At 30.7% G+C, this 16601-nt stretch overlaps 1 protein-coding gene across 1 annotated transcript; it reads left to right on the forward strand.

Annotated features, from left to right (window-relative positions):
* The first annotated feature begins 10849 nt into the window (after positions 1-10849).
* LOC148205488 (uncharacterized) lies at positions 10850-11384 on the forward strand. Its single transcript, XM_088111165.1, has one exon. The coding sequence runs from the start codon at positions 10932-10934 to the stop codon at positions 11142-11144; it is 213 nt and encodes a 70-aa protein (XP_087967291.1). The 5' UTR covers positions 10850-10931; the 3' UTR covers positions 11145-11384.
* The last annotated feature ends 5217 nt before the right edge of the window (positions 11385-16601 follow it).

Below are 16601 nucleotides of genomic sequence, written 5' to 3' on the forward strand. Positions count from 1 at the left end.
CTTAAGCCTTCTCACGCTCTCTTCACTCTGTAGATGATAAGCTACTTGAAGGGTTAGAAAGAGGTTGTATGTCTAGAATGCAAATATTCTTAATGCTATTGCCAATGATTTTCGTTCTTCAAATTTCTTGCTTAGTAAGACGTGGCTCTGGGCGCATGAAAGATCCTTTTTTATGAACGCAGTTTATTGTTTCTATTGATCAGTTATAGTTCTTTTTACTGCTTTATGACTGTTATGATGTAGCCATGTACATTCTCAAATAGCATTTTTTCTGATTTTTAACCTTACATTAAGGTTTCGATAATCTTTTTCTCTATTACAGATTTTTAAGAGAAAAAAAATCCATTCGTTTTAAATTTGTATAGCTTATAATATATTCAAATATAAATATAAATTAATGTTGTTTTAAATTATTATTTTTAATTATTTTAACAAAAAGTCATTTTATATTTATTAAATTTGTTTTAAAACAAAATATCTCAATTGTTATAAAATGTAAAAAGTTATTTAAATATCAAAATATTATTATTGATAATTTGAAGATATTAATATTCATTATTTTTTTTAGTCGTTCTTTGTTAAGGTTATATTTCAGTTAAAGTTTGTTAAAAGAATTTTAAGTGATATTAACGAACTTTTATTTTTTTATATCGACTGAAATTCTTTTTCGTTAATATAGTATAATTAGTTAAGTTAACATATCGACTATAATTAGTTAAGTTAACATGAATAGTAGTTAATTTTAAGATATCATTGTTGGATTTAGTTGTGGACTTTTTTTATTATAAAAGTCTAAAGCATTGTGTCTTGATAATATATTATTTTAACAATAAAAGTTTAAAGTATAATTAGAATTTTATAAATGACTTTATTTTAAAATTATATTATTTCTTTAAATACCTCTCTTCTAGAGTTTTCTCCATTCTTTCTAGATTTTCTAAATATCTGTTTTTTTTTTTCGGAGACTACTATGATGATTCTTGCAGTGAGTTCTTCATTTTTGTCTGATTAGTTTCTTTAATAGAATAAGTTGGTTTTCTATCAATTTTGTTGGTCAAGTTGTTTTTTCTATACATGTGATCCCTTTTAACTCACATATAGTGTTTGAGTTTTCTTTGCTAGTCTTTGATCAGTGGTATTATTGGCATGCACTGATTGTGTTTGTGTTGTTCATGGAAGAAAATAGAGCCACTTATGTGTTTAAGAGTGTTATAAGGATTCTCGAGCTGTTTAGTTTGTCTTTCAGGTAAGGAAAGATTATTGCATTACTTTTAAGTTATAAATACCTTAAATTAGGGATTTGTATGATTAAGTTATATGATGAAGTTTGATATGCTTAATTTGGTTTGTTTCGGATGTTTATCATGCTATTTGTCTTAATTGAGTTTGTGTTGATTAGCAAATTAAGGATATGATCAATTGAGCTAAATGATATGTGTCTTGACATTAAAAGTTATTTTTGACCAAAATACTAGAAGGGAATACCAATTTGACCATTTGAACATGTTTTATTTTCCCCCAAATAAAAGAAATTCATCTTCCGATATCTAATACAATGTTGAGTGGTGGTAGGTTTGCGCTGAGCGCTAGTTTGTTGTGCAAGTTTGGGAGCATTTTAGCTTCAGGCCGCTGAATGCCAATTTTGTACTGATGAGGGTCAAAATTGTGAATGCTTTAGCGTTGAGCGATAGCAGGACACCACTTAGCGTTATCCTTGTACTTCAGGTCTGAAGCATTTTAGCTCCAAGACGCTAAGTGCCAGAAAGTATCGTTGAGCGCTTGTAATATTGATGACTACAACCTTTTGAGAAAGATTTCACATTGAGTGCCACTTATAAGCACCAAATTGTATGTTGGAAGTTTCTTTTCCTTTGGCTTGTTTGAGATAGATTGACCATAGATTTTATTTATGTTTAAGAATATTATGGTGCCTTATTAAGTGATAACATTGTTGTGAACATGTGTGGTAAATGTTGTATATGTGGTTTTTTCTAAGTGAAATACCAGTATGAATGGATGGCTTGTAGGACATTTTGTAGGAAGGGAATCTCGTTGAATGTGTTTCGTACCTTGAGGTAAGGATTATTTCATTTTGTGTAGCCATCCTGGACTCTATTTATCATTTATACTCATGTAAAGAAGAATGATTAGGTGACAAGAGTGGCATGAGGTCCTCTCATAAGGTGGCCCCAAGGTTTTTATGACGGTGTAACTTTGTGTGTGTCGGTTCGGTAGAGCAATAATTTTGTCACCATAAGTGTATGCTTCATTATTCTAAGTCAATGGTGCGTATCTAGATTAATCAAGTCTAGTAAGAGTCTTCAAATGTGATATGTTTGTTTTCTTGAATGAATGATGTATGATGACGAATCTTTGTTTATTTTATGAATATTCTTTCTACATATTAGTTTACCTCTTTCTTATGTGTTGTTATGTTTGTATTGAATTCTTTATTTGCAATTATCATCTTAATAATGTAAACATATTAAGATATAACAATTGATCTGGTCCATGATGTAGGTGATGATGTGACTTAGATTAGAATAATAATCAATTGTAGTTTTTCTTTTGAAAAACTCTAACCTTATTAGTATCGATATATTATTATCTATACGTTGTACATTTTTGTATAAATGATTGTAAAATAGTAATTATATGCTAGTTTTATTTGTTTAATGATTATCATATCTATAATATTTTATTTAGTAGCTTTATTTTATTAAATGAGATGTTTTATTTAGTAGTTTTATACTATTAAATGAGATGTTACATTTATTATTATTAACTAAAAAGTTTTTTAATATTGAAAAAAAATCTAATTAATATTTGCTGAAAATTTTTCTCAAAAAAAAAAAATCTTAATAATGTCTGAAGAGAAAAATTCGTTGATGAATAAAAAATAATCACTCCGGACATCAATAAAAAAAGTCATTATAAATGATAATGAAAAAAAAATAGTTCACATCCGGTAAAATAATCCTAATTAAATTATTGAGCTAAAGTGATAGTAATTTATAACAAAAAGAAGTAATCTAATAATTTATTTTAAAAAATAATTTATTAATATAATAATAAAAAATTGTAGTCAACATCAACTAAAAAATAATTATCTAAAAATATATTATTTTCAACTAGATCATGATTCTCTAACCAAAATCGATTTGCAAAAAACAAATAAACTTGAAAATATAAAAATTTAAAATTCTTTTTTTAAATGAAGGAATTTTATATTACTTTTTAAGAATTTAAAATTCTGTATTTTTAAGTAATCCATTAATTTTATAAAATTTTAGGATTATAATTTTTTTTAAAGATATGTTTCAATGTAAATTATTTCAATTCTTTTATATTAATGAATTACTCTCTTAACATTGTCTACCTATTATAAAGCTAAGGGGAATAACCACTGTTAAATGAATTTATTGTTATATGAACTCTAAAATAACCCAATGTCAAATTGACTCAAATTATTACCACTTCATGATATTTATCCTCGTTCTATTGTTCCTACTACGTAGTTGTTATTTTATTTTATTTGTTAGCAGAGTGGTGTTTCTGCCAGTAGCTACAAATATGTGGAAGCTTCCTTATGAAGCTTAATATTGTGTTGTTTTGTTTATGTATCTGTTTTTACTCTTCTCAGGTAGAGATTTCATTGCCCATTGGAAATGCCAAGGGACGTCAAAGTATGTACATCGAGAATGTTTTGTTTATATTTATGGTTGTAGTTTGTAGGTGATTTTGTTTTTCGATTTTCCTATCCATATATAATAAATTGTTTATGTGTAAATGTTCTAAGGCTATGATAGAGTTGTGTCTTTACCGGAAAGACACAATACTAAATGATATATAAGTTCAACTATATAAGAGATTGACATTACTCTTTATCCAAAATCTTAAGACAATGAATTACTAGATCTTTCATCTTTATATAATATTTTACTTTCTTATTTTTGTCAAATGTGGAACTTAGACTCATATTTGGATTCATATTTGGATTCCCATGAAGTATCAGGTTGAAGACTGAAACGTAAAAGTTTTATTCAAACATAAGCTTCAACCGAGTCCATATATATAAAAACGTAAACGTCTGTTCTATTACAATCAACAAACACTACAATAGAATGAAATATATGGAAGACCGAACAATGTTGTGATGATCGAGTAGTTATGGGGACGGAAAGGAAATAGTGATCGAGCGGTTGTGGGGACGGAAAGGAATAGTGACTGAATGGTATGTCCTGACCGAACGGAATGGTGCACAAAAACTGAGAACAGGATTCAACCTGTGAAAGGAAGAATTCCAGAATGAGTAGAGAAAATCAGAGTGAATATTCAGAGAGTCTAGAAGGTCAGAGAAGGGTTCATACCAGGCATATCCACTCCCTCAAGCGTAATCCTCCAAATATCCACTCCTTCTACGCTGGCGTGTACTCCTCCTAACGGTTTTTCTGTTGCAAGGATTCTCTCTCATCACCTGATCCTCGCTTGTATTATGTGTGCAATCTCCTTTCTACCCTTGACCTTTTATGCATGTTACATTACCCTCTCCATCAAAAGCAACCTTGTCCTCACGGTTGAACAAGGGGTAAGCCTCTTTCACCTCTTCCACATCTTCCCAAGTAACTTCTTTAGGAGTTGAGATGTCCCACTACACTAACAGTTGTGATAATTTCTGTTGGTTTCTTGTGATCACTCTGCATTTCAATATTTTCCAAGGTTGCACGGTAGGCCCAAATTCTGAAGTAGTTAACGGCAGTGGAAGATATTGTTGTGCTGGGTTACCTTGGAACTTTTTTAGCAATGAAATATGAAACACCGGGTGAATTTTAGTTGTGTCAGGCAATTGCAACTTGTAAGACACCGATCCTATTTTTTCAATCACCTCAAAAGGCCCAAAAAACTTTAATCCCAGTTTTTGATTTTTTCTTAAGGCGAGAGATTGTTGCCTATATGGTTGCAGCTTAACCAAAGCAAGATCTCCCACTTGCAGTTGAATGTCTCGTCGCCTTTTATTTGTCTGTTGTTTCATATTGTTTGAGATTTCACTAAATTGGCCTTTAACTGAGATAAGATTTTATCTCTTGCTATCAAAGCTTCCCTCACTGAAATAGGATCCTTTTGATTGATATCATATCTGATAAGTTTCGGAGGAAGTCTTCCGAACACTGCTTGAAAGGGAGTCATACCCAAGCTGTGATGAAAGGAAGTATTATACCAATATTGGGCTCAAGGCAACATGGTCATCCAGGACTTAGGATTCTCATACACATAACACCTCAAATACATTTATAATGTCTTATTTAAATTCTCCGTTTGACCATCGAATTGAGGATGATAAGCGGATCCCATCGCTAAGGTAGTTCCTTGAGATTTAAACAAATGTTGCCACAAGGAACTAATAAAAACTCTATCCTTGTCAGATACAATGGATTTTGGAATTCCATGTATCTTTACCACTTGAGCAATAAAAGCTTCTGCCACTAATTTGCTAGAAAAATCAGATTTTAATGGAATAAAATAGGAAAATTTGGACAGTCTATCAACTACAACCATTATTGTTGTGTAACCTGTAACAGATGGAAGATGGGTGATAAATCCATGGCAATATCCTCCCAAACTTGTTGAGGAATAGGCAATGGTTGCAAGAGCCCTTTTGGTAAAGCATGATCAACCTTTGCTTGTTGACAAACTACACACTCATTGATGAACTTTCGAATGTCTTGCTGGATATTGGGCTAATGGAATTGATTTGCAATTCTGCTAGCTGTCTTCGTGATGCCAGCATGACCACCAATTTTAGAGTTATGGAACTCTTGAAGGATTTGATTGATAAGGGTGGAATTACTAGGCACCATGATACGACCTTTCCACAAAAGAATATTGTCCTTGATAGAATATTCGAAAGTTGGAATGTGACCTTGAAGACATTGGCTATATAATTGGGACAATTTTTGATCTGTTTGAGTGAGTTGCACAAGCTGTTGAAGCCACCCACAATTTGGTTCAGACCAAGCCATAAAAAAACTCCTGGATAAGGCATTGGCAGGGATATTTTCCTTCCCACCTTTATAATGTATCTCAAAGTCATATCCTAAAAATTTTAGTAGCCATTGTTGTTGCTCAGGTGTTTGGAGAGTCTGGTCCAATAATTGCTTCAAGCTTTTTGATCAATTTTAATAATGAAGTGGTGTCCTAGGAGATAATGTCTAAACTTAACCAATGTTTCGGTAATGGCATAAAGTTCTCTAACATATGCAAATTGCTTTTGCATTCTGTTGGACATTTTCTTGGAAAAATAAGCGATTGGGTGAGCATTCTGACTGAGGATTGCATCGATTGCCATTCCAGACGCATCAATTTCCAGCACAAAGGAGTCTTTAAAATTAGGAAGAGCCAAAACAGGAGCAGAAATCATTGCCCACTTTAATTTTTCAAAAGCTGTTGTAGCTTTTTTAGTCCAACGAAAAGCATCTTTCTTGAGTAAATCTGTTAATGGTGCAACAATATTGGCATAATGTTTGACAAACCTTCTATAATATCCGGTAAGACCTAGGAAACCTCTTAACTGTTTTAAATTTGAAGGTTGGGGCCACTCACGTACTGCAACTAATTTGGTATCATCCATATCTACTCCAAAACTAGATAAGATATGTCCAAGATATTCAATTTGTTTTACTCCAAATTTGCACTTTGAAAACCTAGCAAAGAGTTTATGTTTCTGTAGAATCTTGAGGACAACTTCCAAATGAGATAAGTGATCCTTCCAAGTGCAACTATATACCAAAATATCATAAAAAAAACAAACACAAATTTTCTCAATAACCCGTGAAATATGTTGTTCATCAAACTCTAAAATGAAGCTGGTGCATTAGTCAAACCAAATGGCATAACTAGCCATTCATAATGGCCATGATGTGTTCGAAAAATTGTCTTGTGTCGGTCCTCTGGCTTCACTAAAATCTAGTGATATCCAGAGAGTGGAGATCAAACTTGAAAAAATAGCAACCACCAAAGAGTTCATCAATCAATTCATCCACAGTTGGAATGAGAAAACTATCTTTCATAGTTATAGCATTAAGTGCTCTATAGTCTGTACAAACTCTCCATGAACCATCCTTCTTCTTGACCAAAATAATGGGAGAAAGAAAAATGACTTTTACTATGTTGTATAATACCATTAGCATTCCTTCTACCAGTTTTTCAATCTCCTCTTTTTGGCTATGAGGATACCTATAAGGCTTGACCTTGATCGGATTAGAGCCTTCCATCAAGGGAATAGAGTGATCATGTGATCTTTAAGATGGTAGATTATGAGGAGTATCAAAAGCTGAACTATAAGTCTACAGTAACAAAGCAAGTTCAGGATTCATCTCAACCTATGCCTCTAACAATGTATCAGAGTGGAGGTTCTCTTCTAATAGCTGCATACTATATATTTTTGCTATAGCATTGGTCTACATTATTTTTTCTGATATGGTTTAATTGAGCTTGAGCGGGCACCAACTCTCTATCGCCTTGTAGTGTGGTAAATTTGCCCTCATGAAGTAAGATCAATTGCAAAGCATCATAATCAGCAATATGAGGACCAATTGTTTTTAACCAACTTGCTCCAAGAATTAAATCTACCCCCAAAATAGATAGTAAAAAAACAGGTAAGACAAAAGAATGCCCCTGTGCCAGCACCTTGAGCTGCTGAATTTTTTCCTCAGATGTCATGTAATTCCCATTCTCTACCATCACTTTAAACAATGAAGCAGGTTCAACAGGAACTTTTAAGAATTTGGCAATCCTTGGCTGCAAAAAGTTATCAAAACTTCCTCCATCAATTAAAACTTGCACCGACAATTGATTAATGTGAGCTAAAAACCAAATGGTGCCCACACTCATTCCCCCTTTTAAAGCATTCAAAGAGAGGTGATGCTCTTATGTAGAAACGTTGCATTTATCAACTTTTCCTGTATCTGTTACAGGCTCTTGTTCATTTACATCCTCTTCCTCTAACTGCAGGAAAAGATGTTGCCTATTGATACACTTGTGATTAAAAGTGAATTTTTTATCACAAAATAGCAAAGACCTTTATCTCTTCGCAATTGCATTTCAGTTGGACTAATACTCTTAACATTGTTATTTTTTAGTTGCGGAATACTGGGAGTGGGCAGCAGAGGTGGAAGGTTCCCTTTAATATTACTTCTCTAGTTCGAATATGCTGGTTGCAGAGGTTATATACAGGTTTAGTTGCATATGTAGAACCCATGGGTTTATTGAAAGATGGTTTGGTTACAGGACAATATTTATCCTCATATAATTTTGCCAAAGTCACCGCTCTCAACAATGAAATTGGAGATAGGGCCATCACATCACTTAAGCCTGGTGATCTATTTGCCAGAGACATAAATTGTAAGTAATAATCAGAGACCGAACCTGTTTGTTGCAATTTGAGGACAATCAAAGGGCGAAGGTCCAAATTGAGATTCTAAATGCATAGCAAGGTACTACTTCACCTTCAAAATGCATAGCAGCTATTTCCACCCTCACCATATCCGGTGTACTGTGATAGTTGAAAAATTTCTCCGCCTTAAAAATCCAGCTAAGCACTGAAGACGTTCCATCAAAGTGAGGAAACTCCAGAGAAATATTCCTCATGGGAAACGCAACATTAATGGGTGTTGGAGAAATGTTCGCCGTGCACTCTTCATGGTGTTGGTGCGTTGATTTTTCCAATAACAAGCGTTCTAGTGTTACTGGTATTTGATCAAAACAATGCAGATTTTCCGCCTATTTTTGTGCATTGTAGTCATGTTGTTGATGATCTCGCTTCTCAAATCTTTATAGTAACCTTTGAATCTCACTACCTTGAGTCTTTAACTCAGCTTGAATATCCTTCAGTCTTGTAGCTTCAGCCCTGAAGAGCAATGAAAGCACCAATGAAATGTAAAATTTTTATTGAAACGTAATAGCTTCAACCGGGTCCGTATATATAAAAACATAAACGTATGTTCTATTACAATCAACAAACACTGCAATAGAATGAAATATATGGAAGACCGAACGGTGTTGTGATGACCGAGCGGTTATGGGGACGGAAAGGAAATAGTGACTGAGCGGTTGTGGGGACGGAAAGAAATAGTGACCGAACGGTATGTCTTGACCGACCGGAATGATGCACAGAAACTGAGAACAGGATTCAACTTGTGAAAGGAAGAATTCCATAATGAGCAGAGAAAATCAAAGAGTCTAGAAGGTCATAGAAGGGTTCAAACCAGACATATCCCCTCCCTTAAGCATAATCCTCCAAATATCCACTCCTTTTATGCTGGCGTAACGGTTTTTCTGGTGCAAGGATTCTCTATCATCACTTGGTCCTCGTTTGTATTATGTGTGAAATCTCCTTTCTGCCCTAGACCTTTTATGCATGTTACAAAGACATTGAAATGGAAAGATAACCACAACAGAGCATGTACAACACCTCAAAACATTGGACCACCTATGAATTTGAAAGGATCATAGAGACTTTAGTTGGCAGTTTGGTCGGGAGATATGCACTTTACTAATAAAGTTTTCGACCCATTCTCAATCGATATTGACTTGTTAGGTTTGATTCAACCAAACACCATCTTAACTCAGCTTGATTCCAATCCGATTTTACCTAATTGACTCAATCAATTTGATATAGTTTGACTCAATGACTTAAGATTAAAACTCAACTTAATCTAAGTTTAGCTTAGGATAATCCAGATATATCCTAGCTTAATTTTAACATGGTGAAGTTTGATTCTATCACCTAGTTTATTTTTTTTTCCAAAAAAATACAAAAATTTACTTTTTTCTATGACCAATGTGGGTCAAATAAATAAAAAAATGTGTCAATTAATCATTACCTTTACATTAAACCAATCAAACTCAATCATGAATGAGGTCCATCTATCATGGATATGTTAAGGCTTAAGATTTTATAACTGAAATTAATTCATACCTATTGATTTTGGATTTTCAAAACCTATCAAATAATCCCATAAATTCAATCCAAATTTAATTAAATAAATTAAATTTAAAATCCAAAAATATAGTTAATTCATTCAAATATATTTAAAGTAATATAAATTTAATTAATTATATATTAAAATTTGAAAATTTAGATTGTTTTTGCCATCTAATAGAATGGAAGAAAATTACATATATTTACAATGAATTACACTTAATATTCTTTGAGATTTGAAGGGATATTTATGAAACAATGACATTGATCGGACATGATTACGCTGTTGGGAGAAAGAAAAAAAACAGAGAGAAATGGATAGTTATAAAATGAAGGGATATTTACGAAGGGAGTGGAGAAAGGAAAAAAAAAGGAAGGAAGCAGAACAAAACGATATTTTAAATTCTCAAAAACAGAGTGCTGCAATAACTCCATAATAATTTGGCCCATAGAAACATATTCTTATCATGGTTCTGGGAAACCAAACTTTAATTTCAAAATCTCAAAATGCTACAATTTAACTTCAATTTTATTAACAAACAAATTTTAAAAATTAGAAATATAAAGAAGATGTGTTTCCAAATATAATTTCTATAAAGTTTAGAAATTGATGATATAATTTGAAAATGTAGGATAATTTGATGAGCGAAATGAAAGCAATGGCTACATGGCCCCACTTTTAAACTTTTGATAACATTACACATTCAGTGGGCGTCCACACTGAGGAAATAAAACACTAAAAGAATGAAAACAAGGTGCCCCACCGACAAGAAAAAGTGTATTGTGAAAACAGACAACCAAACCCACCACCTTCAACCAAGCAACAACAACTTCACAAGTTGGTTTCACCTCCATTCTTATCCAAACCCCCTTTTATAAATTGGGTCAGAAGAAGCAAAACAAAAAACAAAACAAAACCAAACCTTTTCATCTTTCAGCAACATATACTAGGATGTCTGACATTGCTATTCTGGTGGCGGAGGAGTACGAGAGAAGGGTGAAGATTTTGAAAAAGAATGGCGGAGCTGGTGGAGAAATCGACCTGCTTTCTTCCGTTTCTGTCATGGTATCAGGACTCAAGGAAAAGAAGCAGCTTCTCCAGAGGGTTTTGGAGCCCAAGACCCAACTTGCTATGGCTGCTTCCGACAGCTTCTTCTCTGCTTAAATTCATCTTTATCTCTTATCCTTCTTTCATTCTTGCACTTCCCGTCTTTTCTTTCTTCTCCACTCTTGTACATCACCATCCTTTTCAATCCAAGCCAACGATTGTTCCTTGCTGCTTCAACTTTACACAAGTTGTCTAATTTTGTTCCCAGTTTCTTTGTTTTTTCGGTGCTTAAAAACTATGATGTGATTTGCTAAAATATCTCTGTTAGTGAAGTAAAAAAATATTCTTTTTCTGTTATCGATTTCTCCTACTCTTATCCAGAAATTGTTTATAACGACGATGGATGCAGTTTCCGCCGGTAATGGATAAGAATCACGATAAACTATAGATTTCCTTCTTAAATGAATACCGACAGTGATCAACTTGCAATTGCTCCCCATTCCTCTTATTATCATCGATTTATTAAATTATCTGAATTTGGCGTCATTGATTACAGATGAATCTGTATAAATTTTTTAAATTTTTAGTCCAGATTCGATTTGTGTAAGCATTGGGTTAAATTGGATTCGGCATTTCAAATACGCGTTTTGCTTGTTAAAGACTATGATTACTATATGCACCTCCATTCTAAGAACAAAAGCATTAAAATATCATTCCTTGTCGTTTATACGCCGGTGTTTATGAAAGTATGGGCGAAAACAAAAACAGGGACCTATTTATGAATTTTCCAATCTGAAACATGTTTTTGGATTATGAATTTCTTAAACAAGATTTGAATTCAATAATCAGAAATATATATCACAAGTTCTAAAAAAGTTATTCGAAAAAACTTGAATAATCGAAAAGCATATAATGTATTCCGTACAGCTTGTTCTGAAAATTGTTTTAAAATTGTTTTTCCATAAAACATGTTCAAGAAACTTTATGTTGAAAGTTTGTTTAAGAGATCTTGTTGTTAAACACTTTGAGGGTGCAGTAGTAATTATGACGTGTTAGAACGAGAAAGCCTTCTAATACAATATAGCTCCCAATCTTGGGCCCAACTTTCTTTCTTCTCGTCAGTCACAATGTTATATAAACTTACTGAAGCCCCACAATTAATAATTGTCTCCTATTTAATAATAAGAAGGTTAAATTATTTTATTTGTTAGGAAATTTTCAAATCGATCCATTTTTTTTTAATTTGGTCTCAATTTTGAAAAATTTAATGCAATCAACTCCTTTTCATTAGTATTACATTTTCATTAGTATTACAGTAACACCATTAAAGAAGTATCACATTTACAGGAGATAAAATGATCGTTTTGAAAAATGTGAGGAGGTGCTTGAAGAAATTGTAAGGGTGCAGGAAGTAAAATACAACTTTACTACTTCATTTCTTTTTCGTGATTTTAATTGATGCATCTTTAGTGATTTTTTTTATTTATTTAGAGTTTATCGTTAAACTACTATTATAAGCAAAAATAAATGAGAATCTTCTTATTTTATATATTTTTCTCTCTTAACTTACATCAGAAAACCCAATTTTCATCTCATTTGTGTATTTTTCTTATTTATATAATTTCAGAAACTAAAATCTAGAAATAGAACACAGATAAGCCCACCTCGTCTTATTCTAAACATAAATGTTTATTCAATTGCTTCCACTATTTTTTCCTATTCCCTTTCTTTTATTGCTGTGAAGATTAATGATTTTTATTCACTGATCATCGTTAATTTTGTTTCTCCTTCTCCTTTTGTAGACTGACGGAGATGGATAACCATTTAAAAAAAAATAGTGAGAGAGAGGAAGAAATCTAACATGCTCAAAATTTTGAACTAAGATTAACTAATATTTTTTTTGGTCTTTTATCTTAATCTTTCTTCTTGAAAGTTATGGCTATGAATTGTTATTTTAATTGTTGAAACAGTAAAGTAATTATGATACTTAACGTGCCACTCAAGGGTTTTTACTCTTTTTAATCAATTAGTGTTCATTTCATATTTGATAATTTTGGAGAGGAAGTTGATTCTATGGTCTAATTTTAAAGACGATCAATGTCTTTAACAAAACTAGTTATAAGCTGCGTAAAGTTGTTAGTAGGTAGCTTAAACTATTAGTCAGGTTATTATAATGTTTGGTAAAGTTATTTAAGTGAAAGTTGTTAGTGTTGCTAGCTAAAAGTTATTAACTTAACTTAATATATTATAAATGCTTGATAAAATTACTGAATTATGGTTGAAATAGATAAGTAAATTATATTATTTTGTAATTTGTTATTTATAAACCAACCGTTTCATTCATATATTCTACTTCAGTTTATTACAAATAAACATATTATATTATGTATTTTCCTATTTAGTTTTAGGGTGATATTAAGAGTGAATTAACATATAAATAACAAAATTCTAATGGTGACTTAAATATGTAAAAGATTCTATGATGTTTAAGTCAGTAAAAAAGCTTTAAAAGCTTTAAGATTTTATGATTATGATTATGAAACATTGGGTGAGTATTTGTTAGGGAATATTAGTTGTATTTATAGGATTCACATGAACTGTGGACCTATTGTTATGATTAAAATAATACTTATCTCAAGTATAATAACAGAGTAGTTAATAATAACATAATAATACTTCTTTATAAATAATAATCATAATACTAAAGTGTTAAGATTAGTTATGATATGTGGATATTGCTTCATTAGATTTAGGTTTGAGTTGCTCCAAAATGAAGATGTTTAATAAGTCTCGTTGGGTTATGCTCTTTCATATGTCTATTGGGTTGGATAAGAATACTATTCATATTAAAACTATATTAAAATAACTTTCGATTAAGTTTAGAAAGAAGTAAAAAATATCATACCGTTAAATAGATAATATAATTCATCGAGTCAACTAATATAACGATTCAAAACAACATTATAAAAACTATCACCTACCATTATTTTAATGTTTAATGTCTAAATAATAAAATAAATATCATAAATATTATAATATTTAAAATAAATTATATAATATCAACACTAACCCTGGTTGGTGATGGCTTGTAGAGATGTAATGTTGAACACTTATTCATTATTCTGTTTGCCTATATATTTGGAATGAGGTGTAGATTTAGCACCTTTGGTACAAGTGACTTTGTTGAAGGGAGTTATGTTGTTTGATGAGACATAGGTATAACTTCTTCTTTGAGGTTTCATATTCATTAGGGTTACTTACAGAATTAGTATTACAGAAAATAATATATTTTCTAAATCTTTTTCAAATGTGTGGACACAAAAATGCACATTTTCTTAGATCCTTAATAATCTGTGTGATTTTTCTTTGTCCCCATTACCTTCTCTTCCTATAAAACTAAGATAACAAACTACTAGGAAATTTATCCAATTACTCATATCTAATTTGTTGACATGTGTCCCGAAATATGGTATTATGGTCATTTCATTTTTATTTTTTCCTTAATGTCCACATTACCTATTCTTAGATTGAGTATTTTATTTTTCTTTTCGAATTTGTGGAGTAATTTATCAAAGGTATCCTTGTTTTCCTTTTGGATATACCTTTGAAATCTCTCTCCATATAACAACATAAAAAACATAATAGTTAGAGCGGTCAAAACAGGTCATTCGATTGGACTCGGCTCGATCCATCATGGATTGGTCACTTAGTGAATCAGTTCAACACAATTCACTTATTAGAATTCAAAAAAATAGAACATGGTCAAACCCAAAAATTTGGGTTGGTTTGTTAAAAGAATTGGCCACTTAATTAGATTTTTTTTTTCTTTAATCCCAAACAAAAAATTACAATTACTTTCTTATTGAAAATTGAATAAAGTTTAATCACAATACAACCCAAAAATGATGTTAAACTCCAAATACAATCCAAAATTACAAAAATTCTTAATACAAAAAAGTATTTATGGTTTTATCAGCTATACTTTCTCTTATGCATTACTTTAGCTTAAAGAAATATTAAATATTATATTATCTATAATTAATTATTTAATCTTTTATATTATCAAACTCTCTATTTAAATATTATATTTATAATTACACATAATTATAATACTTAAACATATAAATCATTTTTTTAAATATAATAATAATAAGTTAATTTTCTTAACACAAATTAATAGAAAAGAAAAACAAGGATGTATGGGTCTCATACTAGTTATTTTGTAAAGTACGTACTATTTTAAGAAACAACAACCAATTTATTATTCATAATTGTGTTTTAAAAAAATGTTCTTTTTTTATTTAAGAGGTGTCGGGTAGATATATAAATATTTGATTCAACTATATTACATATAGAAAATAATAGATGTTGAACAATAATTTTGGAAAAACAAAAATAATACACTCAAAATTTATATTTAGCTATTGACACAATTAACAAAAATAAAGAATTGGATTATTAATATTATATTTAATTTGTGTTGTTTTTATTTTTATAAGTAATTTCTATTTTATCATTTTAAAAAAATAAATCTCAGCATATCTATTTAAAGAAAATGAAGATAATAAACTATCTAAATCTAATTAAATATTAAGAGACATAATTACTTTAAAAAGAATATATGATAATCAAAGTACAATTAAAAATAAATCATGAAAAAGCATATAATAATTACTTTTTTTATATTTATAAAAAAAGACTTATCAGATAAAAAAATAATATGAAATTAATATTTTAATATAAGTAAGACAATAAAAGTGATTTTTTTCTTCGTAATAAAATATAGCATGTGAGAAATAAGAATAAAAGTAATTGTATCGGATATAGTGTATACCGATCGGTTATTAATTGTTAACCGATCGGTCACCGCCACAACAATGGTCAACCAGGCCACCATCCACTACATTAACTAAGGTCAACCAAACCGAATGGATTTTGGGCTAGCGTTTAAGTTATTGGACCAAGGGTCCAGCAGAAGATAAAATAATCAAAGAAATAAGGGTGTTGCTCCCTCCACCACCCCAAGTGCTCCTGCATCTCCCCACTATTTTCTTTTATTCCAAAAATACTCTACACATCCTCACTATTTTCTTTTATTCCAAAAATACCCTACACCTCCCCATTATATTCAACAATCTTTATCTTTCTCTCTCCACATTAATGGAGCCTTCACATGCCTCAGATTTAAACTTGTGATATATTGCAAAATTTTATTTACACTTTCCCTTAAATAAGTTTGATTCAATCTTATTTTCACTGTTCCATATATTTTTTTTCTTCAAATTACTTAATAAATGGTAAAATTTTGTTCTAAATTTCTAGAAAAATGTTTATATATATGTGTGTTTTTTTTAACATTTAATATCTATAATTTTTAACATTATATTATGTTTTAACTTACCGACATGTTTGACTCAAATAACTTGAATAAGGTATTTAATTTATTAGATAATAATATAAAAATATTATTAAATACTTAAAATATAAAAGAAAAGTTGTTTGTTAAAGATTTGGAATTTATTTAGTTTTTTCGTCATTATAAAGTTAGTATATAATAATAATAATAATATATTA

Source organism: Vigna umbellata, chromosome 1, assembly GCF_029865625.1.
Source record: "Vigna umbellata cultivar VRB3 chromosome 1, Vumbellata_1.0, whole genome shotgun sequence".
NCBI lineage: Eukaryota > Viridiplantae > Streptophyta > Magnoliopsida > Fabales > Fabaceae > Vigna > Vigna umbellata.

What these genes read in the sequence shown, in the direction of transcription:
- LOC148205488 (XM_088111165.1), top strand. Translation starts at nt 10,932, where the DNA reads ATGTCTGACATTGCTATTCTGGTGGCGGAGGAGTACGAGAGAAGGGTG.